This window comes from Prionailurus viverrinus, chromosome C1, assembly GCF_022837055.1.
Source record: "Prionailurus viverrinus isolate Anna chromosome C1, UM_Priviv_1.0, whole genome shotgun sequence".
Classification (NCBI taxonomy): Eukaryota; Metazoa; Chordata; class Mammalia; order Carnivora; family Felidae; genus Prionailurus; species Prionailurus viverrinus.
The window spans coordinates 196,486,732-196,506,574 of NC_062568.1; the positions used below are offsets into that span (position 1 = coordinate 196,486,732).

A 19,843-nucleotide genomic window follows, 5' to 3' on the forward strand; every position below is an offset into this window, starting at 1 on the left:
GCACGTGGGGCAAAACAGTGAGGGGCAGGGCTGGGGTGTGGGAGCCGAGGCTGCTGGGCTGAAGGGGCGTCCGACACGGCTCCAGATCACTGGTGCCAGACCGGCCCACTTTCCACACAGTCTGGGGAATATTTAAAATGCCAGATCTCCTGATTTGAGACGCGGACAACCACACTGCAACTTCCAATTGCTTGCCGGGACTAAAGGAGACTTCTGCAGGCCGTCAGTTGTCCACTTGGGTGCTAGAAGTTCTGGAAGACCCTTTCCAAGTTGTACCTTTCTTTGACCCCAGACTCTTGACAACGGGGCCAGATCCCCGCACCTTGGTTTTTAGCAGACCGTTGGGCTAGAAGCAGCCGGCCTTGGGGTCTGGTCTCTGTGGCCCCGGGGGTCTCTGTGGGGACACGTATGGGAAAACAAGACAGGCCTCTCCTCCCTCTGGGCAGCTGGGCCGAGCACCGGCAGGTGAATACTGCCTCTCCAGAGGAGACCCCTCCAAGTGGGGTCAGGGAAGAGGGGACTCTGGGAAAAAGAGTGGCAGGGCTGCTCGTGGCCAGTCTGAATCTGTGTTCTGCCGAAGACACGATTGGAGGTGAGGCCCTGAGCTCAGAGGGTCTGTCCTGACCATGTCTAGTCTCTCTAAAGGTGTCGTTTGCTGCTCACAGCTCCATCCAGCCCAGGGATTCTCAAACCCTGGCTGTTATGATCACTTGGGAGCTGTTACACAGCCTTGCCCAGGCCCCAACCCTCAGAGCTCTGATTTAACTGATCTGAGGTAGGGTCTGGGCCTGGGCATTGGTATCTTTTTTTTCTGTTTTAATGTTTATGTATAATTTTTGAGAGAGAGTGAGAGAGAGAGAGTGTGTGCGCGAACAAGCGGGGGAGGGGCAGAGAGAGAGGGAGACACAGAATCTGAAGCAGGCTTCAGGCTCTAGGCTGTCGGCACAAAGCCCGAAGCGGGGCTCGAATTCATCGACTGCAAGATCGTCACCTGAGCCGAAGTCAGAGGCTCAAGCGACTGAGCCACCCAGGCGCCCCCTGAGCATTGGTATCTTTATTCAAGTTCTTAGTAGGGGCACCTGGCCGGCTCAGTCGGTAGAGCGTGCAACTCTTGATCTCAGGGTTGCATGTTCCAGCCCCACGTTGTGCGTAGGGATTACTTAAAATCTTAAAAAAAGTTCTCAGCGTGATTATGATGTGTGTAGTTCAGGCTAGGATACACTGATAGCTGAATAAAGTATTTTCCAAATTTTAGTGGGCACGCGTATCATTTGGATATCTCGTTAAAGGGCAGATTCTGTCTGGGGTGGGGCCTGAGAGCCTGCATTTCATTTTCTTTTTTTTTTTTTAATTGAGATATAATTGACCTTATCACACTGTATTCGTTTTAGGTGTAAACATTTCTAACAAGCTGTCGGGCAATGCCGATGTTGCTGGCCCGTGGACCACACTTAGGGTAGCGAGGGTCTCGTAAATACACTTAATTGCTTAACTCTGGCCATTTGTTGGCCCGTCCGCTGTTCGGCTATTTTCCCTCCTCCCTCCCTGCGCCCTCCCTCCCTCCTTTCTTCTCATTCCGTCACTTATTCATTCATTCCCTTTCCCCCCATCACTGGCAACTTGCCATCTAGGGGAGAGCTACCAGGCAGGGGATGCCCTCCCCACCGGCTGACAGCCACCTTTCCAAAGTGACTCCTGTTTGCAAAGGACTTTCCTTCACTCCTTTTCCCCCTTTTACTTTTTTTTTTTAATTTTTTTTAACGTTTATTTATTTTTGAGACTGAGAAAGACAGAGCATGAACGGGGAAGGGGGAGAAAGGGAGACACAGAATCGGAAGCAGGCTCCAGGCTCTGAGCCATCAGCCCAGAGCCCGACGCGGGGCTCGAACTCACGGACTGCGAGATCGTGACCTGAGCTGAAGTCGGACACTTAACCGACTGAGCCACCAGGCGCCCCCCCCCCCCCCTTTACTCTTTGGAGCAAGAGACAGTCCTAGAATGGCAGCTGTCAGGCTCAGGGGCTGCCCTTGCCCCCTGACTTCTCTGAGGGCAGGGCTGAATTTCCTCAAGCCCTGCAGGGCTCTCTTTGAGGTCCCCATGGCCTTTCTAGGCACCAACGGCCCTGGTCTCATCACGTGGTGGCTTTGCTGAGGAGAACTGAGCCCTGGTGGCTGCTGGCCACGTGTGGGTATGGAGCTGCCCAGCTCCCTTCCCGAACGTCGCAGCAGGCTATGCACGGGTACTGATTCCTTGTGGGTGCTAATTCGGCCAGACACTGCCGGATGACAAAGGCTTCAAGTTCAAGGCCTGTATAATTATGGCCTCTCTAGAGCGGTGGTTCTGGACCTTGACTGCACATTGTAATCATGGGGGTGGGTGGAGTGGTGCTTTAACGAGTTCTGAGGTCTGGGCCCACCCCCAGAAATTCTGATTTAAGTGCTCCAGGGTGGGGTCTGGCCGGTGGGGAGAGGGATAAAAGCTGCCCAGGTGATTCCAGGGTGCAAACCAAGGTCGAGAAGCACCACCTGCCTGCTTCCCAGCCTGCTTCTGGGAGGGGGGCGGGGAGCCGGCAGGAAGCTCTGAAGGAAGGACATGAGTAGATGCTGAGCACCTCTGGCGCGCATGGATGTGCCGGCACTCTGCACACACTCTGTCCTTCCATCCTCACACGTCATCCTGCTATCACTTCTCGGGAGGTGTCAGAGCAGCGGCGAGGCTGGGAGTGGACACGGCATCTCCGGATGCCCACAGGGTCCCCTGAGCAGTGCCGTGCAGGCCATATTGGTGGCTGAGGCCAAAGGAAACATCAGTGATGCTGATCCTGGCTTCAACGTTTTGATATCTTGTTCATCATGGATTTTTTTTTTTTTGCCTTTATTAAAAAAAAAAAAAAAAGGCAACACATTGTGTTGATTTCTCTTGATTACTGAGCTCTTTGGCTCACCGGCCGGACCCTAGTCCTGGTGCGGACTCCAGGCAGGGTCGTGGGAATTAGGACCACAGGCTCTGGCTGTCAGAGCTGAGAGTTGGAGGCATCTGCGGTTTACAGACCTTTTAAAAAGTTTTGTTCAGACAGAAGTTTATGGGAAACCCTTACGTGTAAAAGGGGAAAAGCGGGTCTGAAGTCTGGAGGGTCCTCAGAAGCTGCCGCTCTCCCCTCCCCCACCTCGAGGTGGCCTCTGAGACCCAGCGGTGAGCTCTGGGGCTCTACAGATGATAGTTACAGATGACCGGCGTAGACCCACGCCCCTCATTTCAGAGTCAAAGAAACTGAGGCCCAGAGGTGGTCGTGCGCTAGGAAGCGGGCGAAGGAGGAAGGAAGGGCAGGTTTGTCGTCTGTTCCCTAAAGGGAATAAAGGCCTTGATTTGTCAATGTCTGTGGTGTAAATGCTCCCCCGGCAACGTCCCAGCATGATGTCACTGACCGCGAAGCTGGGAAGAGAAGGGAGCATCAGCTTTTGTGAGCTGCTGAGTCAGCTGCGGGGAGAATGGTGAGGCCCAGAGCGTGGGGGCGGAGCTGGCAGAGAACTCCGGTCACGTGGCTCCCAGCCTGGGGCTCCGCCCGGGGTGAGGTCCTTCCCGGGACTTCTTCATCTCCAGTCAGTGGTCCTACGGTCTTGACCTTCAACCTGTGGGGCGGCGTGAGACACAGATCTCGACATCAGGATCCCACTCCCTTCCCGGGGGCACCTCTGCTTCGCCCGTGCCCAGCCCTCGCCACCAGCCTTCGAGCCCAGGTAAAGCACCCTCAGGACAGAGGAGGAGGCGGGCCCAATCCGCTTTCGCCCTCTCTTCCGGGAAGACTTCCACAGAAGGAACAAGTGTAGCGTTTGAAGTAATACATAGGTAGAATTTTATTACTAAATACCACGTGAGTATACAAAATGCATAATTGAATAACAGCTAAAAAAAATAGTCCAAGAATGTGAAATACACATTTTTTGAAATGATAAAAATGCATCCATGAAAAATATAAAATGTTGCATATATATACAATATATACTTATATATATATATATAACATAAATGAAAATTGTAAATAAGAAATGTGTACATCAGTGAACAGGCATGGAAGTTATTTTATACAGCAGCCACTCCAATGAATCAGCTCTATTATTTACAACTTGTATCAAGGAAATCCAGGAGAAAGAGAGTGTTTCCACCATGGTAACATTTAAAAGTTGTTTGCATTGAAAATCAAAAGAGTTTTCAAGTTAATTGACCAAAGGGTAAGGGATCCTCAGTCTGAAGTTGATGGAAGAACCAAGAATGCAGGCCGGACAGGAGTCGAGTCAGCTTTGGGAAAGAGGGTCCACTGGCACCATCCGAACGGCCAACCAGGAGATGGACTGAAAGCAGGGTCTTCCGAGAAGGAGACAGGCTATGGGAACGTTAAGCAGGACGACACTCTTTCTGGCTGGGCGGGGGCTGGCAGGAAGTCCAGGGTAGATTCAAGCATGAGATGGGGTTCAGGTCAGGACACCTCCTGGGTCCCTTCCTGACCTTGACATCTGCGGGTCTGTGATGTGTTTTTCTCAGGGAGGGCATTCAAGTAACAGCACTGGGGCATGAGGAGAGGTTGTGTGCGGCATGGGCCACTCCCCAGGGGGCTCCTTGCCTGGAGCCACCCCACAGGGTCTGAGGGTGTGGATGCTTGGGCCTCACAGCTCCTTCAGGATGATCTGAATCTTGCCATCAAGCTCCCCCATGTCCAGCAGGAAGGCGACGTGGTTGCTGTAGTGCTGGATGATGTTGTTGTCCATGTTGACCAAGATTCTGGAAGAGAAGAGCAGATGTGTCTAGAATGTGGCAGGCCCCTTGTTTCAGGGCTGCTGGGCGACAAGGATGACAGTAACGGTTACCACCTCTTGGGTGCCAACATTTCGGGCACCTCCTGGACTTTCCCTCTGACCGTCAGAACAACAGAGACGGGTATTCACTGTCCCCCGTTACGGCGGAGGCCACGATCCCCAAGTGGCCGAGCCACACCTCCAACCACGGCCACCGCTGCGCCAGACCACCTCTCCTAATACACACGAGTGTGGACACTTCGAGCGGCTGACGTGAGATGTGTGGAAGATGCGGTGTTCCTTGGTCACCAGGCCGGACCGAGCACTCGGGCACAAAGCGAGAGTTCAAGCACAAGAGGTGTGGTGGGTGGACCAGTGTGGTTTGGGTTCAATGGGAGGCTGCATTGTGTCACTCAGATGTGCCCGCCTGAGCCAGAGGCAGGTGCCACACGAGTGCCCTCTCAGTTCCACCCCCACGAAGCTGCAATCTCACAGATGGTACAAGAGACTTGAGGGGCTCCGTCCTCTCTCCCCACACCCTCCAGGCAGGGACCTGGGCCAACCTGAGCAGGACCAAGCCTCCACGCCGTGGGCCTCCGCAGAGGGTCAAGGCCACGGTGTTAGCCAGAGGACACCCCTCTGGCTGCTGCCTCCCCGATGAAGAGCCCAGCAAGATGTGACCTGACCTGACCACACCAGCTTCCCTTTGTAACGGAGTTGAGTGTCTGCAGCCACTCATCCATCCACCCCACTAGCGTTTGCCAAGGCCGTTCCATGTGCAGGGCCCTGCGCCCAGCAAGAACAAGGGCCACACAGAGATCCTAGAGCCTGCCCTCCAGGAATTCAGAATCTAGTAGGGCCCGAGAAAATGACTCTTTGTAACCCTATTACTCCAGTGGGTAGATGGGGAAGCTGAGGCTCAAAGAAGCACAGGGGTCACACAGTTAATAGATGGCAGAACTGGACTTGAATCCAGACTTCGGTTTCTTTCTGCTGTACCGGTTTTTTAGAAAGAAAAACAAAAACCCTATGAATGTAAGTTAGGAAGTGGCATATGTAAGGAAGGCAAAATCCAGGGCTGGGAAAGAGTTTAGATGGCCGCAAGGTTATTTCAAGTGGGGCGGGAGTCGGGGGGCTGAGGATCTCACGTTACTGCTCCCTGCTTCCGGCAAGTAGCTGTTGGCTTTCCAGGGGAAGCTCTGGGGAGGCGGTAGCCTTGTCCCCATCGTCCCCGGGTCTGGAGGATGGAGACCTTACAGAAGCAGCGAGCCTAAGCCTATGGCCTGTGTCGGGCCGTCTCTGCAGACGCTGCTGCTTCCAGCAAGGAGGTCTGGGCGCAGGCTGCCCAGGGCGGGGTGCTGACTGTCAGTGTCTCATTACGGCGCCCCACTTCCTTAGGTCCTGTCAGCCGTTCCTTTCACAGAGGGATCTTCGTCCGGGGGCTGCAGGCTGGGAACAGACCAGAGGAGGCCGGGCCCGGGCCAGAGGGGTGAGCGCTTTGCTGGCAGCCAGGTGTGTGATTCGGATAGTGGTATTTACTGGGGGCTTCTAGATGCCAGGCCCTTTGTGCCTTACGTGCATGAACTTGAAGGCTGCCTCCCTCCCACTCCCCTGTCGGGCTCCCCGCGGGCCCCGAGTGCACACCTACACACAAGGGATCCCAGACAAGCCCTCAGACCCCTTCCCTTCAGAGGTCAGTGACAACCGGGCCCTAGGGGCAGGGCTTGTTGGGAACCACTGTCCCAGAATGTAGGCCTCTTGTCACTTGCCAGCTACTAGCTGTCTTCTGTCCTGGTTCCCCTGAAACGCTTGGCCCGCTGCCGGGAAAACAATGTATTTGTTAATCTTTCAATCACTCAGTGGTGCTTGTAAAGCTGATTGTATCTACCTTTGTCCAGGGGACTCTCAGGAGGGTTCTGTGCAAAGAAACTAGGCCATCGATTAGAATTTTCTCTCTTCCTCAGAGGAGGTGAGTCTGACGCTGAGGGCGGTGGAAAATGGGCCCGGCATCTCCTCTCCCCAAAGCACTTTTGTGGACTCTTCTCATTTAAGCATCTCAGAGGATGCTAGATCTGAAGTTTTCATGATTGCGAGTGTGGGGGGTGTAGGGTGCTTCCGAAGGGCCGCTGAGTGATGCCCTGGGCTATGGGGTTAGGCAAGTACAAGACCTGGCCACAGTCTCTGTTTGCACATCACTTAGCAGTTAGAGGAACAAGCAGGAGGCGAGGTAAAAAATGGGTGCATGCACAGGCTGGAGACAGGCCGGGATTCCTTCTGCTGGTTACTAACTACTCTGAACCTCAGTTTCCTCATCTGTAGAATTACAGATAATCACACCGAACTATGCCTGGGACTCATTTAGCGAGCACCTGGCACATAGGACGTGCTCCACACGTGGGCGCTATCATCTACCCCGGGGGCTGGGGCATCCTTGCGTGTGTACCCCCACCCCCAAACCACACCGACACGTTTCCTAGCCCCTCAGCGCAGCCTGCAGTGGCATCCGTCAGGGAGGCTGGTGGCCCAGCTGCCGCTGCAGCTGGGGGGCGTGGGCACTGGCACCAAGGGGAAGTAGGGCTGGGCTTGTCTGGGCAAAGCAGGGCCTGCCCTCTGCTAGGAGGTGGATTCCGTCCCAGAGAACATGTGAGCCCCAATCTGAAACCGAAACTTGGAAGAAAAAAGCCCACGAAAAACCCTAGGCGCTCATACAACCAAAACCCAACGGATCCTTCTCCAGGGGCTGCAGGACCGCACACCCCTCCCCCACCCCCTGCCCTTCTGGGGGAGGCTGCTGGGAACCAAAGAGGAGGGAGGGCTAGAGGCCAACCCCCGGGCCTGACTGGACGGGGCCTCAGCCTGGGAACAAAACCTGCCTGGCTTTGCAAAGCCTTCTAAAAAGGAAAGCCCGTAGCCAGTAGCCACGGGGCGATGCCCAAGCACCTTCCGGGGGCCGCTAGTAAGTGTAGCTGGAGCTACACCATCTAGAGCAAGAGGATGGGGTCTGAGCTGTGGGCAGAGGGCGGGGAGTGGGTCCTCTGGGCAGGGAATGGCGCTGACAATTCCTCACTAACCCGAGGCCCCCGCTGGGCAGGTGCAGGGACTCAGTTCACAAGGGCTGTGAAGGTCCAGCTCACTGGCTCTGACCACGGGACCCAAACCTGGGAAGGCAGTCACCACACGGCCCTCCGTCTCCCCTTGCCGAGGGATCTCCCGGGCAGATAGCAAAGGGTGCTGTGGTGTTTAGCACTAATCCCCAGGAACATATGGAAGGTCCCGCACCGCTGGACCCTCTGCAAGGTAAAGCTTTGGTCTCTGCTGCCTCATCCAGACCTGAGCGGGAGGCCTGGGGAGCATGCCCGGGGGGGCTCCCTCAAAACCACATCAATCACTACCCCCTTTCCAGACTCATCAGCAGCTTTGCCCTTCTGGGGCCCCCTGACTCGGCCTGTGGCCACATTGCCGGGCCCTTCTGCCTCCACGCCGTTACTCTGCTGCTCCTGCTCCTGGATATTCCTTATCACCTCCAAGCCTCAATTTCCCCATCTGTGAAGCATGGGTAATGGGTGTCTACTTCATAGTGTGGCTGTGAGAGTTAAGTGAGCTACTCGTAGCCCAGTATCTGGCACGTAGTCAAGTGAATGGTGGTCACTATCATCATTGTTATAATCAAATCACTTGGCCATCCAGGGGCCTCGGAACTTGGACCTGGGTCTTCTGATCTTTGAACCTGCGCTGCCCCTCCACCTGTGGTCTCCACAAAGACCCTTCCATCAGTCTGCCACTCCTTTCCTTCCTGGTGGTGTTCAATGTCCGATCTCTGCAGGTGGCCTTGCCTGACTGGGGGCTTTCCACCCGACCCCACACCCCTCATCCTTTCCACGAAGCCAAGTACAAATGCTGCTTGGCATGGGCCAGGCAGAGCACACCTGCTGGGAGCTCCCAGAGCCAACACTTTTAGAGGGAAAGGGGAAGGGGCGCCTGGGTGGCTCAGTCGGTTGAGCATCTGACTCTGGGTTTCGGCTCAGGTCATGATTTCACAGTTCGTGGGTTTGAGCCTTGAGTCAGGGTCTGCGCTCATAGTGCAGAGCCTGCTTGGGATTCTCTCCCCACTTTCTGTCTGCCCCTCCCCTGCTCACGTGAATTCTCTCTCTCAAAAATAAATAAATATTAAAAATTAGAATAAAAAAAGTAAAATAGAGGGAAAGGGGCAGCACAGGGGGAAGGGGGAGGGAGAGCTGTTATGAGCACTTACCCCCGCTTACATTTCTTGTAGACTTTGTAAATGTTCTCTTCAGGGAACCCATACTTCTCAGAGATCTGGAAGAAAACAGTAGGGGATGTGTTGTCTGCTGCCCAGACTGGATCCATTCCAGCCTTTTATACTAGGACTTTTTATTTCCTGATTATGAATGTAACATACATCCATACTGTGGAAAAATCCAGAGAGGACAATTTCAATAGTCCCTAATCCTGTTTCTCAGAGATAAACGCTACTGACATCTGGGTGTGCCCTTTCCCATCTTTTGGCCACGTGTACAGATCTTTTATGTTCCACACAGCTTTATAGAACTGTTTTTAGTTAACACTGTATGTTATAAGCCTTCCCGCATCACAACAAGCTCCTGAAAAACTGCATGTTTAGTGGCTGTAAAATGCCCCAAAGAGCAGCCACCAGGTCCCCAACCTTGGCCTGTAGTCAGAACCACACTGTTCCAGCGGGTTCCACTCACCAGCTGTCGACTTTGGGCAAACTAGCTGGGGAAGCCGGTCGAAGCCTACCTCACAGGGGTGCTCACGTGACCGATCTGGCCCGTGTAAAACACCTGGGTCGGTTCCTGGCGGTGGAAGGCCTCCATAAATGCTCACTGTTGTCCTTTTAGAAGGGGAGTGGTGGGGACGCTCCCACCCTGTCGCGAGGGGGATTATCGAAATATTGCCCCCTTCTAGGCAGGAATTACTAACCCCATTGGATGGGGGAGGATGCTGGGCTCAACCAAGGCCCAGCTGGATCCCTGGTCCTCCTGCCCCATCCCAACCGTCACAACCCAAATCACGGGTGCTCCTTCTGCAGACGAAGAACCTGCAGCTCCGAGGCCCGTGAGTGTGGCCGTGAGAGCCAGCCCGCTTCTCCCAGACCACCGGAAGTTTCCTCCGGGCCAGATGGGTCTGGTCTGGTCCCAGCTCCACCACCCGGGGGGCAGACTCTGAGCGGGTCACCAGCCTCGGCTTCCTCGTTTGCAAAACAGGCACAATAACGGGGTAAACACACAGCGTGGTCCTGCGCAGGGACCGAGAAGATTACACGAAGGGCCCAGCGCGGGGCCTGTGCCCTGGTGAGAGGCTCGGGCAGAGGTTACTCTGCAGTCTGGCGTTACTGGCTGCGGCGAGCCTCAGACCAAGGGCTTCAGACTGACGTTCTCTCTGGGCCTTTTAGGAAGAGGGTCAGGTTTGGCTCCTCAGTTATTCTCCGCCCTGCCGGAGATCCCTCCAGTCCAGAAAAGTTCTTAGGCTATTTGTTTTAATGGCTCTATGGTTAGAAGCTTCCAGGAGGAAGATCTCCATTCACTCGAAAGGACTTAGGTATTTCCTAACCATAAATTGTACAAAGACGGCGTAGGCTGCCCCGTGTGGCGGTGAGCTCCCCATTCCTGGAAGGACACGAGTCAAGAGCGGGTACCCGCCTGGGGAGAGAGCTCAAACACCAGATGGGGACCCTTTTAGGTACTGTCCGGCCCAAAGATTCTGAGTCAATATTCAAGTGACGTTAGTGGCCTTTTGTGAGCCCAACTTCTGGGGCTGGTGTCCACCAAGCAGGGTGGACGGTATGTGAAGTGACCAGGAGGGGATAGCCGAGTGGAGAGAGCTTGGGCTGGATGGTAGCTCTGTCACTTCGGCAAGTCGCCCGACCACTGGAAGGCCGTTTCCTTGTGGGAAATGAAGACATAATGATAGTACCCACTTTTCAGGGTTAAGAGAATATGGTGAGCTAGCAAACGCAGCTTGCTTGACACGATGCCTGGCACATAGTGGGTCTTCAGTAAAAGGAAGCTGGTGCTATTATTAGATTCATCCCCCCCCCCCCCCCCCCCCCCCCCCGCCTGGCATCTTGGACCTGTCTGGCTTTACCCTGTGGTTGGACCTTTAAGCACAGCCGGCCCTGGTGGAGGCTTGTGTTTGCTCGGTTTTAAGCTGAGACACAAAGCTGCTGTGGGTTTTGTTCAAGGCTCTTTTGCCCGCTCTGGCAATCTGGGGGGTTGGGGAAGGTCTCCTTGCCCAGACACCACCTTTGGCTGCCCCCGCCAGTGCCCCCCAGCCAACCACAGGCGAGAGGAATGAGGCCCCCTGGAAAAGAAAAAAGAGTCTCTCTGGGGCCTGGCCTTTTTGGGTTTCATTCCCATTAAAACAGAAACAGGTTTGCAAAGCCAACAAAAAGCTCTGGCCTGTCAGACAGCAGCCATCAGATTAGGGAGGATTTATGGTGTGTGTGCCTCCCAGGGTGGGGCCAGGGTTCTGGCTTCGAGATAACATCACAGAGGCACGCCCCCACCAGCCAGGCCCGCAGGCCCCCCTGAAATGGGGTGGGACAGGTGGACCATCAGAAAGCCGGGGTTCCGGCATATTCCTTCTCAGAGGCTTCCTGTGGGAAATCAGAACTGTGTAGTGAAGAGTGGGGACAGGAACTCAGAGTGGGGTCCAGCCAGGGCCTCTTACCGCATTCCTCAGCCCCTTCAGGTCTGGCGTCTTCAACATGAGGGCGTCAAACACCTCCTCGGTCTCCCTCCGCACGTACAACAGAACTGAGAGGCAAAGGGGTGGCTTTAGTGGTGAGGAGAGGGTCAATGAGCCGGGGAATACCTCATGGGATGGGGGAATCTTCAAAAGTATCATTTCGGGCATTCGATTGAATTCTGCAGGAAAGGCAAATCCTCGCTGAGGGTCTGTACCCAGATGGGAAATCCCACGGGCTCTGCGGGCCCCCCGTCAGACTGTGCTGATCTGGGCAGGTTGGAATCCCTGCTCTATCACCTGCCAGCCAGGTGACCTTGAAGAAGATATTGTGACATCACTGAGCCGCACTTTATCCAAATGGGAAATGGAGGTGGCTCCACCCCTATTCCACAGGGGTGTTGGGGAATTAATGACATGACATTTTAAACACCAAGTGCGGTACGAGGCTCCATGCAAGGTTACCAGAAGCTTTTGATCTTGGCTGCTGGCTGGTTTCTTCCCGATGATCAGCTATAGCCCCCCGAGGTTTGGGCACATCCCCCTCTCCCAGGAAGTTACAGATTTAGGCTGTCAGAGCCAGAAAGCCAGGTATGGAAACCCAATGCTGTTCCCACCCCCAGAAGAGAAGGGGGGGGGGTTGCCCAACATAATGGACGTGTTGCCTCGGCCCAGCTGCTGTGGGATGCCCAACAAGGGACATGCCCACGAGGCCAGTGGAGGCAGAAGACCTCCGGCTCCACTGTCAACTCTCTAAGCACCCTGCGTGTCACCCTTATCCCCACTCCACCCTCAAGTCGTGGCCCAAATCCAGCTCCAAAGAGCTCCTTGCGCCCTCTCTGCTGGGTGGGTGCCGCCCCGGCTGCCGGGCCAGGATTGGCGTTCGAGGCTTTGGGGAAGGCCCCGTGGGGGGCTGGGGGCCACGCGGTGGGAGAACAGATGGGCCGGGGGTGAGGGTACCTCTCTGAAGATCGTCTTCCTTGGCCTTTTTGGAGGGCAGAGACTCAAACTCCTCAGCGAAGGGTGAGCAGGAGCGCTTCAGAGGCAGCCTGGGGGGTGACAGGGAGGGGCTCGTGAGGAACCCGGGGGACCCCAGAGTTGGAAGGGGCCCCAGATGTGCAGAAAACCCCATGAGGGCAGGCACAGCGCAGGAGGACGGCGGCGAAAGCAGCAGGTTCTGGAGGTGGGACTGCCTGGGTTCGAATCCCACTCACTAGCTGGGTGACTCGGGATGAGTCTCTTAGTCCCTCAGTGTCCCCTTCTATCAAATGGGGTGACAATTAGGTAAGGACAAGAATACTTCATAAAGTTGTGAGGCTGAAGGACGTCACGCAAACTGCTTTCAGAACAGCGTGTGACACACAGTGGGGTCTCAGTAAATATGGACTCTCGTTTCATCATCAGCGTGTTGTTCTTTTTCGGGAGAATCCACTCGGATGTGAGGCGGGGAGAGGGGGAAGCGTTGTGGGATTTGGAGGAAGACAGGCTTAGGTTCCAGCCCACCTCTGCTGCTTAAGAGCTGTGTGAGCCTGGCCACGTCACTTCACTTCTCTGAGTCTCCATTTCCTCATCCATAAAGCCGGGCAATAACCCCTGCTCGCCTGGCTGGCTGGCACTGTGGTTCGGTGTGAAAGCACCAGAGGAAAAGTACCCCTTGTCTATGGGGGAAGAGACTGATATCGACACTAAGGTGCTTTCTTATGTGTGCTTTTCCTCTCACATGGCCCCCCATCCCTGCCTCAAGCCCACGAGGCCATTTTTCCATTTTTCCCCTCGGACAGATCTCTAGGCTGACACAGGGGAGGATGGGGCCCTTCGGGGCGCCTCCCTCCCTGCTCGAGTCAGGGAGGGGGTGTGTGTGTGGACCCCTCAGTTGGTCCTCCAGCACTGTGGCCCCTCCTAACTCTCCAAATCTGTGCTACCATCTCAGAGGCCTTTTCTTTCCCTTTTTACAAGCAGGTGTCTCGCCAGAGATTCGCCAGCTTTTCACATAAAACAAACCCATAAAAACGCAGGCAGTTTCAGTGAGAAAGGAGCGTGAATGTAGCTTGGGGGTTGGGAGCAGAGTCCCATGGCTGCTTTCTCTGTGCCTAGGCCCTGGCTTGGGGGGCAGCACAAGCAGCAGGGGGCCAGGCAGCGGCGGGGGGCGGGGGGGTGGTGTTGAGGCCCTTACCTGTTGGAGCTGCTCTGACCTGCCGAGGGCACTGCCTGCAATGAAGAGAGAAGACATTCCCCATCACATGCAGGCAGGAAGATGAGAGGGGCCTTCTGCTGCTGGTGGCCTTCTGGGGGGAGGGGGCACAATCTTTGGGGGGGTGAGGTGGGGAATGCGGTTGTGATGGCTTTCCAGCCCATTCTGCTCAGATTTAGTCCTCCTAGGTGAGCTGAGATCTTGAACGGAAAGGGAACATCCAGCCCAAGTGGAAGGGTCGGGGACTGAGCCTGGAGGTGCTAAAGGAACGTGGCCAACTCCATGAGCCCCACCTGAGCCCCAGCTCGCCCAGAAGGGTCGGGACTGCACACCATCATGCAGGGCAGTGGAAGCTGAGGCACAGGGGAAAAGGGGGTGGGGGGAAGGGCACTCTCCGGAGGGTTCCAGAGACTGTCTGCGGCAGTCATCACCGGTTCCGTGAGGTGAGGCACCAGGCCTGGTGAGTGCCTCCGGAAGGAACGCACCCAGCAGGAGGCAGAGTCGGGACTGAGCGGCCCCCAGGCTCCTAGGTGCGAGGGTGCCTCCCTCTTCCCCACAGAGCAGCCGTCAGCCTGGCCACAGGGCCTTCAATCCCGAGAGCGGTCATCTCCCAACTCGGGGCCTCTGGCTGGGGAGAGACACTAGGGTGATGCGGCCACCTGACTGTGGGGCCACAGAGCGCTTCCGGGGCGGGGCAGTGAAGGGAGGATGGTGGACGCAGGAGGCCTTTAAGTGTGGACCACGGGCCGCATCCAAACTAGCTGCTCTCGGGGCACCTGGGTGGCTTAGTCGGTTAAGCAGCTGGCTGTTGGTTTCGGCTCAGGTCACGATCTCACGGTTTGTGGCTTCGAGCCCCGTGTCGAGTTCCATGTGGGGAATTCTCTCTCTCTCCCTCTCTCTGACCCCTGCTCCTATTCTCTCTCACGCTCTCAAAATAAGTAAATCAACTTAAAAAAAAAAAAAAGAACTGCCTGCTCTTTCAGTTCCAGAATCTCTTACTGTTCGAGGTCAAGGCACTGAACGCATCTTGGAGGGCAAGGGCTGTTTCCGCAAATAGTCCCACCTACACGGAGGGACCTCAATGGCAGGAAATAGTCAGACTGTTTAATATGGAAGCAAGCTACTAGATAGGCTCTGGAGTCTCGATTCTGCCACTGAGCTATGGTGTGGCCTTATCTGGAAAGTGGAGAGGACAGCAGTGTCTCCCTCAAAGGATGGCTCACTGGCCTGAGAGGTGGTACAGCTAGAATTCCCGGGCGTGGCTTCTAAAGCCGAGGTGCCTGCGTCCACACTCTGGCTCTGCCATGTACCGTGTGGTTTTGGTCTCCGCCTCAGCGTCCAGCCCACAAGCCCAGGGAGGGTCGTGGTATCGATCTCCCGGGGAGGTAGTGAAGGTTAACGCAGCCGGCGCGTGGACCGTGCTGACAGCGGCACCTGGCGCACAGCGAGCGCTCGCGGGCATTGCCGCGACCATCGTGATCCACACAGCTTTGAGTCAGCTGCAATCTAATTTGGGGCTCAGAAATTCGGACCCTCCGTGTGTGCCCCAGGTGTGAACGCTTTGGTGGTTATGAAATCCGTTTCTTCGTTAACCTTCTTCTCCCCAGTAGAAAAGTTTCACTAATGTTACACATGGATGTATGTCCATGTTTTTAATCCCCTGGGATTCAATACAAGTATTTGCATCTTGATGTTACCAAAAAAAGTCGGGGGTCGGTGGGGGGGGGGAACACGCCTGGGTGCTTCAGTCGGTTAAGAGTCTGATTCTCGATCTCGGCTCAGGTCACGATCTCACGGTTCGAGAGTTCAAGCCCTGCATCAGCTTGGGACTCTGTCTCTTTCCCTCTCTGTCTGCCCCTCCCCCACTCACTTTCTCTCTCAAAATAAATTCATTAACTTAAAAATATATATACATTGGGGACTATAAAGATCTAAATTGGTCTGTAGTGGCTGAGTGGTAGGTTTCTCCTCACTGGCCTGTGCTGATCAGACCCCACCCAGGGGCCGAGACCCTCTCTGGCCCAAGACCCTCACCCCTCCGGGACGCTGCAGGCTGGAGAAGTGCACATTAGGGATGAACAGCACCGGTGGGGTCTCCAGGTCAGCCTCAGGCCGCAAGTAGGTGGTCTCATTGCCCCTGAAGCCAGACAGCAGGCAGCCCTTCATACCTGCTGGGAAAAGGAAGGCACTGCATCTGAGGCCCCTCTCTTCACGTCCCAAGCCTCTGCCCTCCAGTCTCCTTCTCCCCTTCACCCCAGGCCAGCCCAGCCCCTGACTCATCCCCACTGACCACTGTTGCTGGAGTCGGGGCACTTGACCTTCCTCCGGAACTGCTTTCGTTCATCATCCCGCATTTTCCTTTCTGCTCCCTGCCGGGAAGAGGGCAAAGGGGGTCACCCAGGGCCTTGGGAGGGGCTGGCTGCTTTGCATCTTAAATCTGGACCAGCCATCCAGTGCTGCCTTCTTTCCAAAGTGAGACCGGGAGATGGGAAAGCACCAGCTCCCAGCCTATGCGGCCCAGCCCAGCCTTGTCTGAGGCCAGTACAGGCCACAAGAGAGAAACAGATGTGGAGAGAGAGGAACAGAGAGAGAAACAGAGACGAGGGAAGTGGAGTCAGAGAGGGATGCGAAGAAGAAAGAGAAACATGAGAGAGACAGACACAGAAAGAGACACGGAGAGATGCTGAGGTCTAGAAAGAGATCTTCAGAAAGAGACAGAGATGAGAGACAGAAGCGCAGAGAGACCGGGGAAAATGCGCACAGGGGCCAAGGCAGACAGGGACGAGCACACAGAGGAGAGAGGTGTTTGGAGAGCAAGAAGCAGAGACAGACCGACACACCCCACGCGGCTGGGGAGGACGCGAGGGTGGGGGCTGGCCCTCCTCCCTGCCGGGGCCCAGCAGAGGGCCCGTCCACCCCAGCCACCTTGTCACAGAAGATCTTGATCTGGCAGACGGCGCGGTGCACCAGGCGCTCAGCGCCCGAGCCACAGTCGTAGGTGTCGATCTGCAGGTTCAGGGGGACGCCCTTCACCCCCTTCTGCGAGGAGAAGTCTGTGCTGAGGCAGTTGACACCGATGAACACCTGGGGACACACAGGGGAGCTGGATAAACGGCCTGCGCCGGCGGCCAGCCCTGCCGTCCCACAACCGCCCTGCATATCGAGCCTGGGAAACGGCGCCCCTGGAAGGCGCCTGTCACCACCTCTTTTACAGATGGACAGACTTGTGCCCAGGGCAGCGTGCCAGCTTTCCCCAGGGGACACAGGGGGTGCACGGAGCACCTAGTGGGCCTGGCACACGGTGGCCTGTCATGGGGAGTGGGACGGCTGGGGTCTCAGCCCAAAGCCTCCGCCCAACTCTGACGGCAGTCTGGGGTGAGTCTCAGCTGGGCACTCCCTGCCACGCTCGCCTGACGACTGTCTGCCTGACCGACTCCTCCGTGGGGCGCCAGGGCCAGACCCCACTCCAGACTGGCCGCTGTTCTCTGGGACATTTCCCTCGGAAACGGTCCTGACCTGCACAGGTAGGGGTGGGGTGCGGTGCCTGAGCAGATCCCCTTCTTTCCTCGGCTGTGGGGGGCCAGGCCCCCGGGCGGGCGCATGCCTGACATACCTCCCCCTCAGCCAACTCAGCCCTAATGCAGCTCCCACCCAGCTCCCACCCGAGAGAGACCCAAGCCTGGGGGCTTAAGAGGCTGTGAGAAAATCCCAACCGAAACCCTCCTCTCCCTTCCTACGAAACTCTTTCCCCGCCTCCCCGAACTGGAGGCCCCAGTCCCTCCTCTGGCCCCTGGCATCTGTTTGAATAATAATAATCCCTCACGTTTGTGCCTCCTTTTGTGTTTTCGGAGCCCCGTTTCCTCCCGGCGGCCTGGACCGCTCCATGAGGCAAGCCGGGAGACAGGACCCAGCTCCCCCGCTTGTCTAGGCCCGAAAAGTTTTTGCCAGGGCTGGACTCAACCGTGGAATGAGAGGGCAGGCCTGGCCCAAGGAGGCAAAGGGACCCAGTCCCTGAATGGCAGACTAGTGCCCTGTCCACGGTGCCGGCTCTCCAAACAGAAAACCAGGGCACAGAGAGGCCCGGAAGCACCCGGAAAGTTGGCCTTAGGCACCAAATGGCTGGTATGAAAGAGTCACCAGCGGCTCCATTTTCAGGCCTCTCCAGTGGGTCTGGCGCCGGGCCCATCTCTTAGACACGCACGATTCCATGGAATAAATCCCCACCCCGGCCCCAGGAGGTGGACTCCTTTCCCTCCTGACGGACGCGGGAAGCCACGTAATGGATCTCAGCCTCATCTACCGGACTCCAAAGCGTTTCTCCTGCCACACTGACGGCCTGCAAGTCAGGGAAGCTGGTGTCCTCGGTGGCTTGCCGTGTGACCTTGCACGAGGCTCAGTTCTCCCATCTGGTGCGCGGGTGGATGGGATTCGTAACGGCAGCCACCGCTTGGGTGTCGGACTATGCTCCACTTCCACTAATCTCCCGGGATCCTCCCCGTCAACCTCTCAGTGGGTGCTACAACTGCACCCCAGTTTGATGGCCGAGGCGCCGGTCCGAGGTCACGGAGCTGGAGGTAGGCCTAGCCCTCTGGCTTTAGAGCCAGTGCTGGGTGCCCTGCCTCCTCCGTCGGCGCCCTCATCAGAGCGGCTGCCACAATCCCAGGTGCCCACCTGGGGACTTGTGAGTGACCAGCCCCATCACAGCCACACACTGACCTTGGCCTCCTCGTTGACATTCCACACGAAGGACAATGCATTATAGGCCACCTCCTCGATGTGCTGCACGGTGTTGAAGTTTTCTTTGCAGTCGGCTGAAACCACAGGAGACCGGGAGAGTCAGGAGGAAAGGGGTTTGGGGACGTGGTGGGGAGGTGTTTGTACTGTCTTCCCCAAGAACCATCCCTCAATTGGGGTGGGGGGGGGCAGGGGCAGGTGAGCAGGGGGAAGGAAGGACTGACTGCTGTGCCCTGAGTTGCAGAGGCAAAAACTGAGGTCCAACCTGGGAAGCAGATCTGCCCACACCCCACAGAGAATCCCTAACTCTGCCAACTAGGTCAGGGCCCTCATGATTTTGGGGTGGGGGTTAGCGTTCTCACTGGGACTGTGATTGAGGAGAGCTCCCAGATAAAATACTAGTAGTAGTGATAAGGGCAGTGATGGTGGTAGGAATATCGAACAAACGGTAGAACCACCACCCCGTTTGTCGAACACGTCAATGTGGCGAGCCCTCTGTTAATCCTCACAATGATGCTATGTATATGCAGTTTACACACGCAAAAAAATGAAGCTCGGAGAAGTCGGGTCACTTGACCAGGGTCACACAGCTAAAAAAAAAAAAAAAAAAAAAAAAAAAAAAAAAAAAAGGCACAGCAAGAATGGAGCTCAGCTTTGGCCCCTGAACACAGGCTCCTACCCACTTGCTATGTAGCCTCTCAGTTAAGTCACAGAATCACCCCTGTGTATATCATGTTCTCCGGTACACGTGCTCCCAGGCAGAAGAAACAGCACGTAGGCAGGCAGGGCGGCTGGCCTTATTCCATTTGACCGCTGAAGAAACTGAGGCTCGGAAAGGGGAGGTGACACAGGTCACACAGTCAGAAGAGTGTGGAGCCAGAACCTTGAGGCCCGAGGATGGGCTGTGCCTCCTACGTGTCCCATCCCAGGGCCTGGGGCAGGGATGAGGCGGCACCTCGTGCCCCTTCCCCGGGCCCCCTAGCTGCTGACAGAGCCGAGGTCCCAGCTCCCAGAGCAGAGCTCTCTCGCACCGCCCTTCAAACCTTCCCAGTCACCAGCTGCCTGCTCTCTTGTCTTATGCATTTGTGTCTCAATTGGCTAAGCCCCCCGTGGGGACAAGCAGGCCAGGGGTCTATTTATCCAACACTGTTGGGGTCTCTAGGGCACTGTTTATCCCAAAGCAACACAGTAAAAGGCCACAGCCTGCAGCCAACAGATGCAAATCCCTGCAAACCCCATAGTTATGACCTGGAGACAGGGGCCAGCCAGGCGGCTGGGGTCAGAAGGAAGTCCTGCAGAGATCACAGAGGGCTGGGGAAAAGGGCACTTCAAGACCTGATTGGGGTGTGTGTATGTGTGTGTGTGTGTGACAGAGAAATTGTAGGGGGGAGAGAGAAGGGAG

General features: G+C 56.1%; 1 protein-coding gene across 6 annotated transcripts in view; it reads right to left on the reverse strand.

Moving 5' to 3' along the window:
- Positions 1 to 3,829: 3,829 nt before the first annotated feature.
- The window catches only part of GRHL3 (grainyhead like transcription factor 3), a 34,751-nt gene continuing 18,737 nt past the window's right edge, over positions 3,830 to 19,843 (reverse strand). For 5 of the 6 annotated variants that reach the window (XM_047872117.1, XM_047872115.1, XM_047872118.1 and 2 more), the window contains exons 8-16: positions 18,424 to 18,518; positions 16,633 to 16,791; positions 15,998 to 16,076; positions 15,742 to 15,878; positions 13,690 to 13,724; positions 12,477 to 12,565; positions 11,502 to 11,587; positions 9,043 to 9,107; positions 3,830 to 4,776 (exon numbers count right to left, since the gene is read on the reverse strand). In XM_047872117.1, coding sequence (XP_047728073.1) covers positions 4,662 to 4,776; positions 9,043 to 9,107; positions 11,502 to 11,587; positions 12,477 to 12,565; positions 13,690 to 13,724; positions 15,742 to 15,878; positions 15,998 to 16,076; positions 16,633 to 16,791; positions 18,424 to 18,518 — 860 coding nt within the window. In that variant the 3' untranslated portion in view covers positions 3,830 to 4,661. The remainder of the gene's footprint in view (positions 4,777 to 9,042; positions 9,108 to 11,501; positions 11,588 to 12,476; positions 12,566 to 13,689; positions 13,725 to 15,741; positions 15,879 to 15,997; positions 16,077 to 16,632; positions 16,792 to 18,423; positions 18,519 to 19,843) is intronic. The other variant, XM_047872116.1, reaches the window with a different exon arrangement.